This window comes from Kwoniella shandongensis, chromosome 14, assembly GCF_008629635.2.
Source record: "Kwoniella shandongensis chromosome 14, complete sequence".
In the NCBI taxonomy this organism is placed as follows: domain Eukaryota; kingdom Fungi; phylum Basidiomycota; class Tremellomycetes; order Tremellales; family Cryptococcaceae; genus Kwoniella; species Kwoniella shandongensis.
This window is the reverse complement of record NC_089300.1, coordinates 604,796-624,514: the sequence shown is the minus strand read 5'-3', so window position 1 is coordinate 624,514 and position 19,719 is coordinate 604,796. Positions and strand designations below refer to the sequence as shown.

General features: G+C 49.4%; 8 protein-coding genes across 8 annotated transcripts; 4 read left to right on the top strand and 4 right to left on the bottom strand.

The window, feature by feature from the left end:
* Window positions 1-683: 683 nt before the first annotated feature.
* CI109_107319 (uncharacterized protein) lies at window positions 684-2,557 on the top strand (the record flags this gene model as incomplete). The annotated part of the gene is made up of 12 exons (XM_032005897.1): window positions 684-854; window positions 945-970; window positions 1,076-1,121; window positions 1,210-1,356; window positions 1,418-1,475; window positions 1,539-1,631; window positions 1,689-1,754; window positions 1,811-1,842; window positions 1,895-1,951; window positions 2,009-2,186; window positions 2,255-2,350; window positions 2,406-2,557. The coding sequence occupies 12 exons, from the start codon at window positions 684-686 to the stop codon at window positions 2,555-2,557; spliced, it is 1,122 nt and encodes a 373-aa protein (XP_031859904.1).
* A 270-nt stretch (window positions 2,558-2,827) lies between these two features.
* On the bottom strand, window positions 2,828-4,117 carry CI109_107318 (uncharacterized protein; the record flags this gene model as incomplete). The annotated part of the gene is made up of 3 exons (XM_032005898.1): window positions 2,828-3,513; window positions 3,569-3,948; window positions 4,005-4,117. The coding sequence occupies 3 exons, from the start codon at window positions 4,115-4,117 to the stop codon at window positions 2,828-2,830; spliced, it is 1,179 nt and encodes a 392-aa protein (XP_031859905.1).
* Window positions 4,118-4,750: 633 nt separating this feature from the next.
* CI109_107317 (uncharacterized protein) lies at window positions 4,751-6,613 on the top strand (the record flags this gene model as incomplete). Its single annotated transcript, XM_032005899.1, has 5 exons — window positions 4,751-4,979; window positions 5,045-5,089; window positions 5,151-5,619; window positions 5,693-5,893; window positions 5,953-6,613. The coding sequence occupies 5 exons, from the start codon at window positions 4,751-4,753 to the stop codon at window positions 6,611-6,613; spliced, it is 1,605 nt and encodes a 534-aa protein (XP_031859906.1).
* A 160-nt stretch (window positions 6,614-6,773) lies between these two features.
* CI109_107316 (uncharacterized protein) lies at window positions 6,774-8,451 on the bottom strand (the record flags this gene model as incomplete). The annotated part of the gene is made up of 5 exons (XM_065968017.1): window positions 6,774-7,032; window positions 7,115-7,328; window positions 7,452-7,722; window positions 7,866-8,108; window positions 8,314-8,451. The coding sequence occupies 5 exons, from the start codon at window positions 8,449-8,451 to the stop codon at window positions 6,774-6,776; spliced, it is 1,125 nt and encodes a 374-aa protein (XP_065824089.1).
* A 2,010-nt stretch (window positions 8,452-10,461) lies between these two features.
* CI109_107315 (uncharacterized protein) lies at window positions 10,462-11,204 on the bottom strand (the record flags this gene model as incomplete). Its single annotated transcript, XM_032005901.1, has 5 exons — window positions 10,462-10,490; window positions 10,556-10,710; window positions 10,778-10,897; window positions 10,981-11,064; window positions 11,146-11,204. 5 exons carry the CDS (start codon window positions 11,202-11,204, stop codon window positions 10,462-10,464), a joined length of 447 nt encoding a protein of 148 aa, XP_031859908.1.
* Window positions 11,205-11,734: 530 nt separating this feature from the next.
* On the top strand, window positions 11,735-13,174 carry CI109_107314 (uncharacterized protein; the record flags this gene model as incomplete). The annotated part of the gene is made up of 2 exons (XM_032005902.1): window positions 11,735-11,796; window positions 11,860-13,174. 2 exons carry the CDS (start codon window positions 11,735-11,737, stop codon window positions 13,172-13,174), a joined length of 1,377 nt encoding a protein of 458 aa, XP_031859909.1.
* A 420-nt stretch (window positions 13,175-13,594) lies between these two features.
* Window positions 13,595-15,310, top strand: CI109_107313 (uncharacterized protein; the record flags this gene model as incomplete). The annotated part of the gene is made up of 6 exons (XM_032005903.1): window positions 13,595-13,642; window positions 13,711-13,753; window positions 13,825-13,909; window positions 13,990-14,117; window positions 14,227-14,321; window positions 14,381-15,310. The coding sequence occupies 6 exons, from the start codon at window positions 13,595-13,597 to the stop codon at window positions 15,308-15,310; spliced, it is 1,329 nt and encodes a 442-aa protein (XP_031859910.1).
* A 498-nt stretch (window positions 15,311-15,808) lies between these two features.
* CI109_107312 (uncharacterized protein) lies at window positions 15,809-17,292 on the bottom strand (the record flags this gene model as incomplete). The annotated part of the gene is made up of 3 exons (XM_065968016.1): window positions 15,809-15,819; window positions 15,887-16,842; window positions 16,904-17,292. 3 exons carry the CDS (start codon window positions 17,290-17,292, stop codon window positions 15,809-15,811), a joined length of 1,356 nt encoding a protein of 451 aa, XP_065824088.1.
* Between the last annotated feature and the right edge of the window lie 2,427 nt (window positions 17,293-19,719).

The following is a 19,719-nucleotide window of genomic DNA, read 5'->3' as shown; positions in this document are numbered from 1 at the left end:
ATCCTGTGCCGGTGGCCAAGATACATACATGTACAGTGGATATCCATCGATAGAGACTAATGGCACGTTCAATCTACCCAGCACGTTTGATGCGATGCAATGATCATCATGATCCAGTGACGTTCCTGTCATTTGCCAAGTGCCAAGAAAGGTTGATAAGCAGATACAGTTACGGTTGAAGATACAGATAGATGCTTTGCATACGGGTAAGATACATTACCGAACACAGATGTCCACCTCTGCTGTACATACGGCCGTAACTGACCGCCCATCCTCTTTCTTCTCTTCCTCCTGTGCATGACGTCTTTGTCCTATCTTTGACTTGCTCCATGGGGTCCCTTGCGGTATTAACCAGACAGACACATTGTCCCTGTCCTGTTTCTCGGCATAGTATGCCGAGCATCAACACTGCCAAGAGTTGATCGAGGGAGAGAGCAAGCATGAATTGCGGATCGCAGGGGCAGTGCCGAGAGAATCAAGCCAATGAAATTAAATACCCGAGTGGAGGTAATTCGCCACCATCGAACAGTTGGTATGCTTCTTCTCAAAGTTATATATACACACACAAACAACTCGACCGGTTATCATCTCTTCCATTCTACTTTCCCATCATTCAAGTCAACAACTTACATACCTAACAACACCACAACAGTACTACTACTACCTTCACTTACATAGACAACATGTCAGCTCCTGCTCCAGACTACGCCAACGGTAACGCTTCCGCTGCTGCCAAACAGCCCGTCCACGCCTCCTACAACGATGAGGAACTCAACCGATACGTCACCGATGAACAGCCCCGACAGGCAAAGATGCGCATGTCAGGCGCTACCACCTCCGAGGGTGGTCTCATGGTGAGTAGAATTGGCTCATGTCTCAACAATGATGTAGTCAGCAATCTGGTGTTGTAAAAGTGGAGCTGATGTTGATCCTGTCTCGCACAGACCGTCCAACCTCTCAGGAAGGACGAGTAAGTTTCATCTGTTATGTTTACTGCAACACGACCCCCGTCTTCTTCAAGCCTTCCCGGTCGGGTAGTACCATGAACGTCAGTACTGAATGTCGTCCCCAACAGGATGCAGCCTTCTTACGCTCAAGATCTCGGTACCGGGTCGATCCAGGTGAGTGCACGCTCGGCCGATCTGCTCCGATCGCCTCTTAGGTCTGTCTTCTAGCGCCTATCCTAATGATTTTTCGCGTCGTCGCTAGCACGGGTTCTATGGTTCCATGATGAACGGTCTTGGTTCATGCATTGGTAACTTGGGTATGATTCCATGTTGTCCATTCCCCAACCCTTTCAAGAGCATCGACCAAGGTTCCGTCGGTCTTATCTCCCGATTCGGTCAATTCTACAAGGTGAGTCGTTGCGGCTGATCACTGTCAATATACATCTGTCTGACCTAATCTTGATGTACAGTCCGTCGACCCCGGTCTTGTCAAGGTCAACGTCTGTACTGAGAGTGTCAGAGTCGTCGGTGAGTATATTCGATCGAGATCGCAAAGTTTATCGCATAAGGCTAAATATAGCTTCGCTGCAGATGTCAAGATCCAACTTACTTCCGTCCCCCGTCAGACGGTCCAGACCAAGGACAACGTCTCGGTCGATGTTGACAGTGTCATTTGTTGGCACGGTGAGTCATTCCAAACCTCAGCATCTTCACGATTATGACTGACATATATCTCGGCAGTAATCTCACCTTACCGTGCTGCATTCGGTATCAACGACGTGAGGACTGCTCTTGTTGAGCGAGCACGTGAGTGGCAGTCACACATGCCCATATCAGGTCACGCAAGCTGACAGCATGTTCAGAGACTACCCTTCGACAGGTCGTTGGTGGTCGAGTGAGTTGAGCTCCTTGATGCGTTACAACCAATGCTGACATCTTGTTTGCAGGTCCTTCAAAGCGTTATCTCCGACCGAGAGGGTCTCGCTCAGGAAGTCGCCGAGATCGTGAGTGCTTTCGTGAAAAATCTTTTCGGCTGAGCTGACCAGTCCATTGTGATGCAGATCGAAGCCACTGCCGAGAAGTGGGGTGTTGCCATTGAGTCCATCCTTCTCAAGGACATCAACTTCTCTATCGAGCTTCAGCAGTCTTTGTCGAGTGCGGCCACCCAGAAGAGGATTGGTGAGAGTAAAGTTATCGCCGCGAGGGCCGAAGTCGACGCTGCCAAGTTGATGAGGCAGGGTGAGTGGTTTCCCTCGTGCTTCAGTCAAGTGAAGGAACGTCGCTGAGAACTATCCCGTTATACACAGCTGCCGATATCCTCGCTTCGCCCGCTGCTATGCAAATCCGACAACTCGAGGCTTTGCAGAACATGGCTCGATCAGCGGGCAGCAAGGTTGTCTTTGGTGAGTCACTGCCATGTTCCCACTCGTCGCTTTTGAGCTGACTGTCGTCATTTAGTACCCATGAACCTTGGCGGTATGGGTGCTGCTGGTATCGACAACGTCACTCAGCAGATCGCCGCTTCGACACGAGACGACAATGCTCACGGCGAGAGCTCCCACGGCCTTGCCAGCAACGCTGGCTTGATCACCTCCATGGCCAACGTCTAATCGCTGGGCTGTGTTGGACGGTCGCGCACGGTCGCGAAGTAGATGCGAAGCGACAGAATATCTTTTCCTATTGAAGTAATCAATCGTGGTTCATGTGTATAATTTTGGCCGAGTCGCTTGATGCTGTGTGCGTTGGAATAATAATGTATAACTACAGTTCGGCGTAATGGCGAGATTGTGATAATATGCAAGTGATAATACATATATTTGCACAATGACGAGTAAATCTAAAGTACAAACAAGTTATGTCTAATATCGATGGAAGCATGATCACTTTCTCCTTCTCGCTAATTCCTTCTCGAATCTAGCCTTCTTTGGTCTGGCTCCACCACCGCCGCCCTCTTCACCTCCTGATCGTCTCTGACCCTTTCCTCTCTCTAATGCGCCACCTCTATCACCCAATTTACCCACACCATCCCAAACGCCCCTGCTACCTCTTTCACCCAAAACACCTTCCAACTCTGCTTCCAGACCATTCCTGCCTCTCCTTCCTCTCGAATGACCAATACCATAACCCATCGCGAGAGCAGCTTCGTCCTCTCTCCTCCTCTTTTGTTCACGTTTGGAGGTGACCAATCTCGTCATGTTCTCTTCTTCAAACTGGTTGATCCTAGCCAATTCAGCAGCACGTTTTTGTGACATCGAATTGGTATGTTTCAAAGCTGCAGCAGAAGTCGAGACGGGTCGTACGGACAGACCAGAAGTCGATTCGAGCAAAGGAGCACCATCCATCGTGGCTGCGAATTCGGAGAGCAAAGCAGGGGCTTTTCGTGCGTTTCGTGGTTGTTTCCCAGATGAGGGTTCAGTGTAAGGAACGGCAGCGACTCGAGGTGGTCTATAAACACCAGCTTTGGATGATTCGCCCTCGGAATCGGAATTAGCGTATTCTCGACGAGTCTTCGGTTCCGCACGTGATGTGAGAATGGCAGATGGGTTGGGTCGGAATGATAATGGGTCTATGTGATAGATGATCAGCTAATGTCCCGGTGTACCGGTGAAAAGCTTGCTCACCTTCCTCCACATCCTCGGCCACCTCCTTGCCTCTCTTCTCCTCAGCCTCGGCAAGACCAACAAGCTTCTTGATCTGATAATCCAACTTGGTCTCTAGCCCTCTCACCTTCTCCATGACCTCCTGACTCAATACCATTTCGCCGGCCAGTTCATCCGCAGCAACCTGTGCTGACTCGACCTCATTTCTTGAGCGAGAAGAAGAGGCAAAGGGAGTCGTGAAGGCTGTAGAGGTCGATGGGTCGGGTTGAGTGGCAGGCTTGGTGAGTCGCAATGCGAGGAGGATGATGAGGTTGTGTAACGAGGAGAGGAGGAGATGGGGTCGAAGGGAAAGTAAAGAAAGACCAGAAGAGAAATCGAGAGAGGGATCGGAATTTCGAGCTCTGTAGGGATGGATAAGTATTTTTCCTTTGACTGAAACGATAGTGAGTCAACCCACTTTGTGATCAACGGTGTCGAGGAAGATGTTGTAGCATCAACAGCAGTTTGGATCGTTCCGAAAAGCTTCAACACATCCTCGGTCGAGAGGATCACCTCGGAATCACTCTCCATTTTGTAGTTGATCTACACCTGAAAACTTTCGTGTCCAATTTCCAAGTCAGCTTGCCCGTCTTCACTCATGTTCTACAACGCAGTCGACCACAGAACGAGAAAAGGGTAGATGGGGGATCCCGGATGATTCCCTCAGTCACGAGTTTTCTAGGCTCGCTCCACTCTCCTAAAGTGGATTCAAATTGGCGTATAATCTATACTCGCTCTCTTTGGAGGAGCTCAGTGCCCAGTGCAGTAGCATCATCGGGAATCATCCGGGATAAACAGAGTAGGGAAGGTGGATGTTGGAGGTGCAGGTATATGACTATGGTCCTGTACTCACCTTGTCTGGTCCTTGAACCGATATAACTTGATGTTGAAAGAAAAGAGGAGAAGAACAGTCAGAGATGGATGGATATGGTCGATGAGCTACTGTGAAATTTGGTAGCGGGATGCGACTTTCATGTATGATCCTCCCACTTTATTCCCCCCTTCGTTGACCTCCACTTTTGGGTCGTGCCGAAGTTCAGAGTGGTGGTGTGTGTGGCAAGCTCATGCAACTGATGTTGTTGTTGATACCATATTAATCTTTTGACACTTGTTACTCTTGCTGCTTTGTCGAAGTACGATGCTATCCCATCAATCACAATAACAATGACGACCCTCTTCCCTCCCACTCCTTCTCGTTCTCCGTCCTTCCCCTCGAGCTCAGACACGTCATCTGCAGGATCATCGTCAAAATGGTCGGTGGTTCGCAATGCCGTCAAAGTCGCGTCTGTCGTCAAAGAACAGGACAAGCTTAGAGGACCGGACAGTCTGTCGGTCTCGACCCCGCAGAGCTCTGCCTCGGCAGCTTTAGCAAGGTCCTTTGTGCTCTTTGCAGGTGAGTCAGCTAGGTATGGTGTCATCTCCACCAAGGAGGAGCTAGCTGATGAAGTAGCTCATTAGGATTCTTGTTTCGAAGACCGTCAAAGCTCTTCAAGCCTAACCGAGGTGAGCTTTATCCATCCTCCTCGTCATCTCATACTCAAAGCTTATGTCGTTGCGTGTACAGTTGACACATGGGCAGGACTACGTTCATTGGCCATATCATCCGACCAAACCCTCTCTCCTTCTTTCATCCGGAATCTGCTCCGTCGCAAATCAGGTATCATAGCTCTCACTTTGACGCTCTTACCGCCCATGATGGTGAACACGACTCTGGGGTTTCTGCTGTTCACAAGTCATTCGCTGTTCTCGCTAGGACTGGCGAGATTGACGTTCTTCCAAAGGAAGCAGGATGTAGAGGATGAGGTGAACAATCCGACAGAAAAGTTGTTGGTCGACCAAGCGAATGCTCAAGGCGATGAGGTAGGAGCACAAACCAAGTTGGAAGAGGGGAACGAACACCAAATCACTCTGGAAACTCTATTTAGAGGTCCGAGTGTTATACCTTATCATCCGACTTTGCTCTCTGCTCTGGCTGGGGCTGGAGCTGGTATAGTTCAGGGGGCCGCGTTCACTCCTGTAGAGAACGTTGTTCGGTGAGCTGGAAGGTTCTGTTTTGCCAAAATCGGAATAACAAGCTCATCTCGTTTGTGTATGGCTTATGTGCAGATTCTTGCATCAATCCACCTCCTCTCTCACACTCCTTTTTGGCCGTCTTACCGGTCTCCCGCTGCCGAACGTACCTCCAGCTTTCGATGCGTCGCAACCTGCTACCCCTCTGCAGGCGATACGGAATCTTTTCAGTAGCGATGCTTGGCGAAAGAACCCTTCTTGGTGGACAGGTTGGAGATGGGCAATAGCCAGAGATGCGTGAGTCTAGCTGCCATTCCCTCTTCAAGTGTAATACAGCTGATGTTGTTCATGTTCAGCCTCAGCTACAGCTGTTTCTTCGCTGCCTTCGATATGACCCGTCGTGTCAGTCTACGTATGAAGGCTCTCTTTGGGGGCAATATCGAGAAAGATTGGGACAACTTCCTGGTCATCGACTTCCCTTCAGACTCGGACAGGAAGGACTCAACACTATCGAGTCGATCGATGGCTGCGACACACAACGTGAATGCAGAAACAAAGCCTTCCGTTCCGACCATCGCTCGAGTAGCACAAGCAACGACCATTGTCACAGGTGGGATTATGGCGAGTCTGCTCGCCGAATTCGTCGGAAGACCATTCAGAGCTTGTCAGAGGATCATGCAGCTTGATACGCAAGCGAGATCAGCCGCTCAGGTCGAAGCCAGGATGGCAAGTGGGATGTCGACAAACGGGAACGTTACTCGACCTGTAGTGACGTTGAGAGAATTGGCAAGTCGAAGGCCGAATCCAATCATACAGACTTTCGTAACGAAAGGATTCCGTCCATTCTTGTACCCCGATAATCCCCCATCACCCACAACGACGAAACCGATCGATAATGCCTTGATGAGAGATGGGAGGATGAAGCGAATGGTCAAAAGGGTGGGGTGGAGATTAGCAGCTGTTGGACCGTGGGGATTTGGCTTTTTAGTGTGGGCCTGGGTGGGTGGAGAGGTGTAGTCATAGATAGAACGTATAGAGTATAGATACCCTGCAACGAATACATTATACCATGCATGCTATTTGTCCTCCTGCACTCGCTTTTCCTGGTACTTCTTTACATCTACTCTCTCTACCGAAAGCATGTACCGTCTACACTTCTTAATGACCCCCAGGCGCACTAAGCCAATTGTCCCGAACCCTGCTGCGTTTCCTCATATTCCAATACCTGCTCTCCAAACTCTCTCGCCACACCACACTTTGTCAAAACGCTCATCAACCCTCCTTCCTTCTCCGTCGCAGCCAGCAAAGCCGCTTCTTCCTCTGCCGAACGGACGAGCATCATCCCTGCGTATCCTAGCGAGTTGAGCTCTAATGGTGGGTGAGGAGCAGGGAGGGGGAAAGACGGAGCAGAGCGGGGGATGAGGTGCATGTGATCTCTGCGAGTGCGGAGGAATGACAATAAATCAAGTCAGGATACGTCAAACATCTCCGCCTAGATTGAGGGATGCTCCAACTCACAAGGTCATCAACAGGTTCCAACCACCCGACTTATCCCCACCACCATATCTGGCAGAGTCAAATGCCATATCCAGCAACTTCATAAGTGCAGGCGCGAGCACGTCGATGAGTTCAGAATTTGTTTTGTCGTCAAGAGGGAAAGGTACTGAACCGGAAGGTGGAAGAGGGTGAACGACATGTATGTATGGAACGTTAGGTAGCAGGATTGCTTTGTCTAGCGAAAGTAGCGACAACAACGAAATCAGCAAGAACTCCTCTCTCTTGATCTTTTGTCTGGCAATTCGATGATTTAAGAGCATGAGGACAGGAATGGGTAATTGAGCCACACGAAACTCACCTGGTCTATCAAATGACACCCCCTGGACCCACTCTTCCACCGGTGCTCTTCCTCCTGGAACTTCTACAAATTGCAGATGTCTCCACTTCTGACTCGCACCGGCTCCTTCACCACCATTGTAGAACGCTAGCAACCTTCTTGGTCTAGTAGGATGTCTAGCCGCGGAAAGTAAGATTGAGTATGCTAGTGCGAGTTGAGGAGGCGTAGGTGGGAGAGATTGGGATTGGTATGACGGTGGACAGAGGAGGATGTGTTCGGGTAATAATGAGTACTGCGAGCGATGGAGGAATGTCAGCTACTTGCTCCCGGTCTATAGTACCGAAGGTATTAGGCTGACCTTGTTGAACTATGAAGCAGAGGGCAAAATCAGCTAGAGACAACGTCTTGAATTGTGCTGGTAAAGTCCCAACTCACCAAAACAGACATCCCTTCCTCACCCTCCAAACCGGCCAAACAACCCGCATAGAGCTCTGGGACATAAGGCGGCTTGAATGGTTCCTCCTTGTTCTGCTTATCTACATGTTCTTCCCGTTCGTCGGTCTCTATTCGGGGTCGTTTCTTATCAGGAGAAGAGGCGCCAGAGCCGCGGACGGCGGCAAGTGCTTCGGTCTTTGCTTTGGCCTTGTCTTGTAAAGCAGGGCAGAGTCGGAGGTTGAACTGTGGTCAAAGGAGATAGGCAAGCAGGTCAGTAAGCTATCCAACATATCGCAGAATGATATACGGCACCGCGTAAAATCAGGCATGGAGAGGTAGGCGGACAAAATGCCTTGCTCCTGGCCAACATGTGTAGTGAGAATGATCACGATCACGATCACAGTCATGCGCAGGGACCTCGAAGATAAGAAGCACACCCGTGACTCACTCTACGTCCTTCGGAATACACATCCTTCGCTTCGCTAGGGAAGAAAAACAGTTGTCCGCTCTGTTTTGCTATCTCAAACTTTTCAGGAAGGGTCGAGAGTATCTCCGTCGCTGAAGTAGGGTTGGTAGGGTATGCCATGGTGTACCGTCGCAGTCGGGTCGCTCGTACTTGTATAAGAGTATGAGGTTTGGTTGTACGTCTGATCAGAGTAGAGACGGGTCGGCGCATGGGATGACCAAGTTGCGGTTCGAGTTGGAAGAAAGAGAGATTTGTGAATAATGTTGGATGACGAGTGAACCTGGTGAACGCGAGTGAACGAACGAGTGATTCTAAGCGAGTTGCTTCGAAACACTGATTTGTGGCAGAGAAGATATGACCTATAATTGTTGTTATCCTTTAGCGGCATGCCATCCCACACAGCTCCTAGCTCAATGCTTACAGACAACGGGCCATACTCATACTGTCCGGGCGGCGCTGTAGCTTTTAAAATCGGACTAAATGTGCAGCCAGACGAGGCTGCAAACACTGTTACGACCTCACCATGGCCAACAATCGTCCCGTCTTGGATCACTCTTACCGCTACGATGTACGTACGTTGCGTAGAGATAGTGAGAGTCAATGTCGTCACAAGCGTGTATTTGCAGTACTGACTTAGGTGTCCGTGCGAGGAATCCATAAACATGCTTGCACAGATGGGTCCTGGTACCAATGATAGAGGGTATTGCGGGAAGTCGTACACTATTTCCTCCATGGGCAACTAGCAGTTCACCTTTTCTTTTTCCTCGAATTGTTCAGAATACTGGTCTGTGAGGGACCATAATCAATCTATGAGTCTGTGTACTTGAGCTCCATTACGGGACGACAAGATCTTTGATGCTTACCCTTTTCTGCGAAGTCAAACACTCTGATTCTAACATACTCCATTCATGTTAGAGACTGTACTATGGGTTTTTTGGGGGGGCCATAGTGTGGGCCTACTGTATGATAATTCGTCGAAGCTGAGCGAGAAACTTTCTTGAATCAACAGAAATATATCATCGCAAGTGGACGAGGATTATTTCGGACACAATAGGAAGTAAACACCACACCTAATGTCAAGTTCGAAAAGGGTGAAGACGCCTACTTTTCCTGCGTGGATATTGATGTTGACGGTTGACGGATGTCACACCTGGAACCAGAGCTACAGTAAGATATGCGAATCTGATCTCTGCAGGAGGCAACGAAAGCTCGTACATCACATGTAAAAGGAGAGAACCTTCACGTCCACAAACAGTACGGTGCCGAGCTGGAGAAATCGACATCATTACGCTAAGTTCCGGCTGTCGCATAACGACTAAGGCCTATTTGATATGCGTATCTGGGATCGTTTATTTGAGGCGAGAAAGCGGACCGAAAGGATAGAGGTACCACGATCGTTGTCAAACGCTACTGTGACAGTTCCGTTGTCATCATAGCGGTAGATTTCTTCAAAATCAAATTAGGCGTTAAGAGCTGTGGCTGCCAATCGTGCTGTATCGTCCAAGGAACAATCAGAGTTGTATCTCTGCAAAGAACGACATCGTTGATACTCAAATGCATGTGATGTGTTTCTAGTTGGCCCACTATGGCAGTAGATCGAAGCAGTCGTGTCTTACAGTCACTGGAAAAGAAGGAAATTGCCCGTCCTCGGAACCCACCCGTTCAAAAGAGAGAAGCAGACCGCCAACGTGATTTAGTCGGTACACCGAGTAGATAACGCCGGTAGATTGACTATAAGAAGCATCAGGTCAGATGAGGGCGCACATAATGGACGATTGCGATGAGCCCTCTGTTAGACTAACACAAAAGGATGGGGGAAATTGCATCCCATTCGGGATTCTTGAACCAGTTTAGGCGATTGCTCCACGCGATCGCTCTCAAGCTGAGGTAAGCAATGGCTCTGAAAGCAAGTTACGACAATGGCGCAGACGCTTCACAGGGATTGGAGGACTACTGAGCAGGAGCTGGTGCCGAATACGTGGAGTATACCGTGAGGATTTGGTTCCAGACGTGATCAGCTTGAGAAAGGTCACCATCCATCATTTCACGACACGACTACGACGAGATGATACCGTGGTCTGAATGATGGGTGTCCTGTAGCTAGCGGATAAATGATACAATGCATATGATCTAATCTGACGACGCACAACCTCGACACCCTACAGGATCATCAAGTCAGCGCTGAACCGCACACAACTCGAACGAGCATCGGAATACAACTCACCACAATGAGGACATTCAACCACTGTTCCCTTTTTCAATTGTGCTTTTGGCACACGACATATACACGTTGATCCTTGGAAGTTCATATCTTTCGTTTGGATACATCGGACACAACACAGCTTTTCGTATCCGTTCTTCTTCCATTTCGCTATCAGGCTGTGAAGAGGAAAGGAGGCATTACAGTGTCAGAGCTATGTTTAACGTGATGGTTGTGTAAGCTCACTTTGGATCTGCGTAGCCTTGCTTTAATAACCAGTCATATAGTTCTCGAGTTATCAATTCTCGTTTGTAATATAGATCGTAGATATATCTCGAACGAGCGTGTGATAATCGCATAATCGGCCTATGAGCGTCACGCAGAAAGTCAGCCAATCGGATCCGCAATGCTTCACATAACGAGGGGAGAGGAAGATAGCCGACACCCACCATACAGATTCTGCTTTTCTCTTCCCTTCATGTGACTCGTTCTCAGCATCTCTCATCTTCTTCTCGTAATCTTCGAGGACATCTCTGCGAGGAGGAGATGGAGGGATATTAATACTTCGTTCAATGACGCGCTTTGGAATGGCACAGAGCAGAGAGCAGACTCACTGGATATCCTCGAATCCCTCTGGAGGAGGTTTTGTTCTTTGTGTTCTGATCTTTGGCATGGTGGGGGTATAGTGCGTCGACGATTGGGTGTCGGAAGAGTTGAATTGATTTTACTGATGTTGCTATGACTTGTCGTCAACAGAAAGCAAGCAGCGAGCAGGAGTAGCAACTGACTCTACGGTGGCAGCAAGCTAAGGATAAAAGATGACAAAATCACTCTTCAGCTAATATCTGACTAATCACGTGACATCGCGATGCGTCGTCTTTGTTTTTGCCACCCCCCTTAATGCTACGGTGGGATCACATTTCATCAATTGTTGTTCTCCCTCCACAAAAACACACTCGAACTGGCAACACCGATCACGCTTCCTCCCTTCCCTCCCTACACGACCGACGTCGAAGATCGAAAGTAGAGCTGTACAGTCAGACGATACGACCGATACGCTGAGTCCGAACATATAAAAAGAGCTTCGCCCGGCCGAATCATACTCAAAACAACCCTCCCGCACCGTCCTATGAACCTACTCTAAAAACAGATCATCCATCTAGTTACTATCGTTAATCGCTTTTTCCAGTCACCAACACCACCATGGGAAAATGGTCGGAATCTCAATATGACAGAGTGCTGGTCACCAAAGTCATGCAGCTTTTGTGAGTGAACCCCGACCAGATTGTACGCCATCATTGCAAGCTGACCTTGTTGTTTGTTGACAGCGAACATGCGGTGCAAGGTATAGACGAGGATGGAAGTGGATCTCCAATCCCGGACAAACGATTTCGAACCTTTATCACCAAGCTTGACGAGAACGATCGTCTCACACAACATACCTTTAAAAATCTAGTACTGGTATCCAACGGTAAAGCGCCCATCCGAAGACTAGGCTTGAGACATTCGCACGCAGAGTCAAACACACCTCGACCTGTCCCATTCGAATCACTCCCCATCTATTACGACGGACCTTCTCATCTCCGAGGTCGACGATTCGGTGATGGACAACAGCCTCTTCTCGCCACAGCAGTCAACAATACATCTGCGCCAACCTATCCATGGGAATCAAATGTCGATTTTTCGCTCCCATCTCTAGATGCCAATTCCGCTGATCGCGCACGAAGTGCTCCTACATCGCCTGGCCTAGCTTTCGAATCTCACCGACCAACACCATTGGAGCGTCGACCATCTCCACCTATCCCTCTCTTCTTCCCCCAATTCTCCTCACCGCTCGCTCAATCCCCGAGCGGTCTACGAGTTCGCCATTCTGATATAGCCAGTACGATTTCTGATGACGACGGAGCTACAGTCGACAATGGTCAGGTCGCGGAAGATTCAACCGTATCGTCCTCGAGTCATGCCTGGCTAGAAGAATATCGTCGCGAGCAGCAAGCCAACAGCAACCGATCAGCGCAGTCATCGCGTCCCACTCTACAACGAGTCCGCCCATCTCGAACACCCCTTACATATTCAACCTTTGCGGTAAACTATGACTCGGACCAAACCGAAGTCCCGGACGAATTTGATAATCTTCTCAACAACGCTACCAATTCTGCCAATCGTATGGCTCGTCGACGTCGACGCGAAGCAGAGGACGAGGGCGATGCCGACGCAAGGATCACTCGTCGAGCGAGAATCCACGCGCCTTTGACGGACATACGTCGAGAGTGGGAGGGAAATGGTGACTCATGGCTAGAAAACTATCGTACCGTTCCAAGGTGGTCTTCCGCTGTCTCCAGCACGGCCGAGATCAGGGATACTCGACGCGACGGAATCATCTTTGATGCGGATTTGTTCGGCTCAATCGACCCAGATCACGTTCTATCCATCGATGGCGACGACCAGACCAGCGGACAGACATACGATACCATCGCAGCAAGACACAGGGAGATGGAGCCTCAGGTGATCAGGGTGCCCGTCTCGGTGGATCCTGGTTCGAATCCATCAACGCCTTCTCGACAACAGAACGACCCTTCTCTATCCTCAACGACTGCGGCACCCGAGGTCCCGCAACTCGATCTTCCTAGCGCATCACCTTGATCATAGATCATCGTCTAGACCCATCATACAAACTTCAATATACAGACTATCCATGTCCCACATCAGTCACATTGTACCCATCACCCAAAATCGCATTGTTGTCGTTATTGTCATTTTTTACCGTGTCATACATTATTGTTTGTTTATCAGTCACTTGTACCTACCTACCCTGCATTGTATAGTCAGCTCCGAGAAGTAACATACGAGTCATGTTCATATTGTTTCATATTACCTTGTGCCGTATAAAAGCAATGCATATTGCAATGATGTTCTGTCCAATACTACCATAATGGAGCCGCAGTCTGACCGTATGTTGTGTCTCGCTAAGTTTAATCTGCCTCCACACTCGATGTCCGAGATTTGTTTTCAACATTCATCTTTCCTTTCTCCCGTCCATCTTTCCTTCTTGTCCAAACACCAATGTCTGTCAAAGTGGATATACCCAAATCCGAACAAGCCCGAGCAGACGTGAGTGAGCCATGCCGTACTGGGCATGTATTTGGACTCTGCTAACATGACTTGTTTGAGAACCGTAGGGCAACGCTGCGTTCAAAAAGGGTAAATGGGTCGATGCGATAGGTATGTTCTGCGAGCTGCCGATCCACCTACAGGCTAAGCGCAGGGGCTGATCGTTTTTATCTGCTGGATAGGTCATTATACCACTGCTGTGGTATACAATCCGGATGATCCTATCGCTTATTCAAATAGAGCACAAGCATTCTTGAAGCTTGACAAGTGAGCAAAAAGTTCAACGTTAATCCACCTCGGCTCTAACGGTATATGATTGAAGATCCATGTTCCTGACGTTGACGTAGATATAACGATGCCGAACGAGATTGTACGACTGCACTTTCCCTGCCTAAAGGGAAGGGGAATGTCAAAGCTTTGTATAGGAGAGGACTCGCTCGAAAGGGTTTAGATAAGATTGACGAAGCTATACTAGGTGAGTTGAGGGTTACCACCTATTATTTCCCTTCCTCGAGGAACGAAGAGAAACGAGCAGGGCTGGTCAAGTGAACGACTTGCGCTGACTTGGGCTCATCTTTATATAGACATGGAAGAAGTGATCAAGGTCGAGAAGACAAATGAGGGTGTCAAGAAAGAGTTGGAAGAGTTGACCGAGATGAAGAAGAAAAAGGAAGCAAAGGTATGTTCGTGTCCAACTCGCAGCTTTCGTCTTGAGTCGCTTATCTAACCCCTTGTCAGATCCCACGAAGACCTATCACCCCGCCTTCTGTCGTCACCAAGCCCCCTACTCCAGCATCAGCACCAGTACCAACATCAGCTGCAACCTCCGCAGCTGCACCGAGCGCAGGACATGCCCAATCTGCCCAGTCTGCCCAATCTGAGAAGGGGACGAAACCACCTCAACGAGATACGACCAGCTTAACCAACCTGACCAACCAGACTCAAAAGCTGGATCTGGACATCGCTTTGAATCGACAACCTGATGGAACGTCAGCCACGAAAGATGCTCCTTCTTCTGCAGCTTCATCGTCGTTCGCTTCGTTACGCAAATCGAGAGACGGGAAGAGAAAGGCATTTGTGGGGAACTCGACCATCCCCAATAGCGACAATAATGTCTCTGCGCAGGATGCCCCATCTTCGTCATCGGCTCCGACGTTGACGAATACAACCGCTGTTGCTTCTTCGCGCACCGAACTCGCATCCGTAAAAGCGGGACCAAAACCGACCACTTCGGCTTCTTCAACTCAACCGTCTTCCGACCCCACACTGTCCCTTCCACCCTTACCTACAACTCTCGACACATCTTCCACTTCTCCCGGATCTGTTCTCCTGCTTCTCCGCCATCTTCATCCCACATCACCATCTTACAATTTCGATCTACTCTCACTTTATCCACCGGGGAACATATCCAAGATACTGGATAATCTGCTCGAACCAGATACGTTGGGATTGATCCTCCTTGCGCTGGAACATGGTGCTCAAATTGGATCGACACAGCTTGTGGAAGAGGATGAAGGGATGCGAATAGCCCGGATCAAGGAGATCATGCTAGGTCTCAAGGGGACAAAGAGATGGAGTATGAATGTGGCAATGTTGAGTAAGCGAGAGAAAGAGGCGGGTCAGAAAGCGTGGACATCGAGTGGTGGACAGGGTAATTGGATATCATAGCATAGCATAGCATAGCATAGCATAGCACAACACCGTACGAGTACAGGTATCCACAGCATGAACAGAGATTCATGAATGCCGTTTTGTGTCCCGTCTATAAGTTGAATTGCAATTCATCCCTTTTCCGCATATAATATTTCAAGGTAAACAAGGGGAGCGAGGGTATATAAGCAAAAAGAAAAGTCGCAAGAAGTTCGTCATAACGATCTTATCTGCCATGCAAAGAACCAAACACCCAAATCCCTTTCGCTCCTTCCTAGTTACTAATCTCAATCGTGCTGCAGTCTGTGAAGGGATGAATGCTGGAAAGGAAATTGCCACATCACATGCTACCTGTTCTTCTCTGCGTACCTCGTACCTCCCTCGCCCCCAAATTTCTAAGACACATCTATTCGAGTCCATCGTCATGATACCGCTTCTTCGTGTTCTTCTTCCCAATCTTCTGCTTCTTATCCCTGGTGCATACCTATCATCACACAGACTTATTAGCATCGATTCTCAGTTGGACCCTAGATATGAACCCAAAAATACAATGATGCTTAAGATAAACCTTAAAAAAAGAGACAGAAAACTCACCCTTGGACCCTTCGGAACCACCGTTCCCTGACCCATCACTCGAAATGCTTGCTCGATGTCCAGATGGATCTCGCGAGTGCGCTTGCATCTGTTGGCCATAACCATACGGCATGCTGTGATGCTGTTGACCGTATCCGTACTGCATACCAGGTCCCATCCTCGTAGACATGCTAGAGGGGTCTACAACACCCTGACCGAGCATGTCGTGAGGGGGAGTCCGTCGACGGGGGGAAGGCGCTCGATGGGATCGACCGTATTCGTCGTGGCTTTGGCTGAGAGGAGTGGACGTTTGAGTGCGAGGGGGGTAGCCGTTGTTCATAGGGTTCTGACCACCGTAGCCGGGAGTCAATACGCCATACGAAGATTCCCGAGAGTGGGCAGGAAAGTTGTTCTGCATGGGGCTGTACATGTGCTGTCCATGATCGGGAGCGACAGGAGAGTAGACGCCGTGGTGAGGGTGGGGACCGCTGGCGTAGGGCATACCACCAGCGGGACCGTAGCGGTACGGCTGCTGGTGAACACCGGGATACGTGGAGTAAGTAGGGGTATAAGGTTGAGAGAAGAATGGTTGTTGATGTACGGGAGGCATGGATCCGACGCTGGAGTGACTGGAGGAGTGTCCATTGACAGGAGAGGGAACTCGGCTGGAGTTGGCGGATTGCGACTGTGCCATGCCAACTCCAGGAGGAGGGATAGGATAAGAAGCGTAACCGTGAGGGTCGTACATGTATGGGGCGTAAGGACCGGGACCTTGGCTGGTAGGAGTGGCGTAAGGGGAAGGCAGATGACCGGCGCTGGCGGTCGAAGAAGGGGTACCAGCGGCCGATCCTTTCGACTTTCGAGGTTGCCGAGACGAAGAGGATTTCAAGCCAGCAGCCTCCATAGCAGCGTTAACAGCTGCTCGAGCGGCGGAGCCAGAACCTCGTCGCAAGGTGGGGGACAGATGGGTTCGGTAGCTACTCAAAGTCAGCAAGAAGCTCAGGAATCATTCGAGCAACCTCAGAAAAAGAGACTCACTGCTGCTGCAAGTTATCTTGCCTGCTAGTCTTGGTCTCGCACCCTGGGAAAGGACATTTGAATGCCTTCACACCGGTGTGGATTCTGTGATGCCTCTGCAAGTGTCCTCCAGTCGTAAACCCACGGTTACAGAGCGGGCAAACGTGAGGCTTCGATCTTCCCTCTGCTGGACCAGTCGCTCCATTCTTGCCTTTAGTCGGCGCCGGAGAACCCTGCAATGATGACTCGTCGGTCTTGATAGAATTGATGGAAGTGTCGCCGTAAGAGTGGGAGTCATTCGCTGAACCGGGCATACCCTGGTTGGTCAAGTGGGAAGGGGTAGAAGTGAGGGGCCCATGAGGGTACGAAGGGATGTGAGAGGGTTGATGAGGTGATGTTTCCGTAGACATTTTGCTGATATAGCGAAGAAAGAAAGAGGAAAAGACAGTGTCAATATGGTGCCAAACGATAAATTGGTATTGAAACGGCTCACCTGTAGCACTGACCCGAAATTCTTTTCTTTCTTTTTCAGGATGTGTATGACGCCGATGAATGAATTTCCCGCTCGAGCCTCTCTCTTTCACAGTTGAACGACAATCAATTGCTTGTTGCACCAGCTTACTCGCTTGCTTCCTAAACGAGAGACCTTCTACGTCCTTCTTGACACTCGGTTGACAAATTCACAAGATGCCGTCTGTGAGGTGTAGGTCAAGATGTCGAGTTGAAAGACCAAGGTTGGTGAGATTGGTGAAAGCCGAAAAAATGGGTTGATCGAGAAATATACAAAGCGTGGTCCAAACAAGGATGAGAGGACATGCACAGGCGATTTCAGTGTGGAGAGGGGTGAAGAAAGATTGTCGGGAGGTGGACAGGACGAGGCGGAGCGGATGCGATGAGTGTTGAACAACGTGATGTGTGTGTCCGTTTGATGGTGTTGATCGGATATTGAGCAGAGATAGTAAAGGAGGGTGGGATTTTGTCAGCTCTTTGTTTCAGGTGAGAATATGATCGACACAGGAGACGGAGAACAATGACGGACAGTAATCCCGAAGCGCCGGAGCCCACACGGAGAGTAAAACGAGTAAAACACACACGCACACCGCTCGAGGGGACGAAATCAAAAGCATCCGACCCAGCGGGGCAGCAGGGGATGACCGGAAGGAGGTGCAATGCGAAAGTGGTGGATAATGATACACACAGCAGAGGCTGGGAGGGGGTTGAAGAAGTCTGTGCGGATCAGGTTGGTGAAAGGACGCAGGACAACACAAATGATCGACGGAAAAAGGGTGGATGAGATGCCCGTTGGGTACCCTTGGCCATCCTATTCTTTTGCCTCCACGTCCCTCCTAGAGACGCCGTCGAGCGTAGCACTCTGACCAGTTCGATGACCATGATAGTCATCTCGCTGCAGTGACGCGTTGACGGCCCAAAGACGCAGACGCCGAAGCGAGCGAAGCGAACGAATCACTGGCCGGCGAACGAACATCCAAACATCCCCACCAATATTCCATGACCATCCAAACCTTGCCCCCAACCTCGAGGTCCAAACAGAAGCTTGGAAAGGGATGCATGTGGACTCACGTTTGCGGACTATTGTCGACTGGTTGATAAGAGGTCGGAATTGTGCCGTTTCGCTTTTCTTCTTTTTTTTTTTTCGCTCCAAAAACAAGATGGTGCTTTGTTTGCTTGTATGCTGTGCCGAAGCAAGGTCGTGTCGTCGACGAGTATACTTTCGATGCCCTCTCTGTGTCTAATTATGGATGAGTGTACAGCACAATCACACCGTTTGTTTAATGATGTTCTGAGCGATATGTATGTATGTAGATGGATCAAGCGAAATGTACAAGTTATGTGGTGAGGTTGACGAAATGTCGAAAGGGTTGTATCGTGAAATCAAGGGCCCATCCAAAGGGAAAGGGGAAACTGCTGCTGCTGCTGCTTGTAATCAATCTATCAATCAATCAATCAATTTCTTTTTTATTTTATTTTTCTTTCTTTCTCTTGCCTATCGGAAAAAGTTGGGCATCTATCTCCATGCACCAACATCCTAACCGGATGTATACTCATCCCACGCATCCCATCCCATCCCATCGCATCCCTTACCCCCACCCATTCCTCTTTTGTTGATCTAGCGCTATTGCGGCATGAGACCCACGCAACAGGGTCCCGATGGGGGGTTTGGGGGTTTCTTACCTATCTTACCCTTTCGTCCAATGATATCCCTCTCTACTGGGGGGAAGCGTGCTAGCAGAGGGAAAAAGGGTCCACAACGCAATGAGATTATTACATGATTACGCGCTTTCTGCGACAAGTACGATATTTGGAACAACACTGACGTAGACCATTACAAACTCTCCTCTCGGCTGGGACAGCAGAGGAATATACTCTTACGAGCATGTAGATATTAACATTATTGCCCCGCCAGACATTCTCTCCCCTCTCCTGTTACCCTTTCACCCCCTTCGCCCAAACTGCCAAGAGGCACGAAACCGCAAAGGGTGCTGCGGAGAAATTCATTGACGACGTTCCATCTCGGTTTTGTGTCTTGAATGCATGTCTCGTACTAGGACTGAGATGTCTCTGAATAATGCACTGCGATTCTTTCGGTCGACCGAGAGTGATGTAGTGTGTAGTAGTATGGGCAGATAATCACGCCATGTTGTAAAACCCGATGATGTACGGGATATCCGGGTCATATCATTTTACTACCAGTGGGCATCAGAGAGAGAGAGAGGTGTTTGTTGGTCTTCAGAAGGAAGAGCGATGCAATAAATAATACACTACAAGTTCGGCCGTCATGTTCCATGTTCTGACCGACGGACAGTGCCGCTCTATTG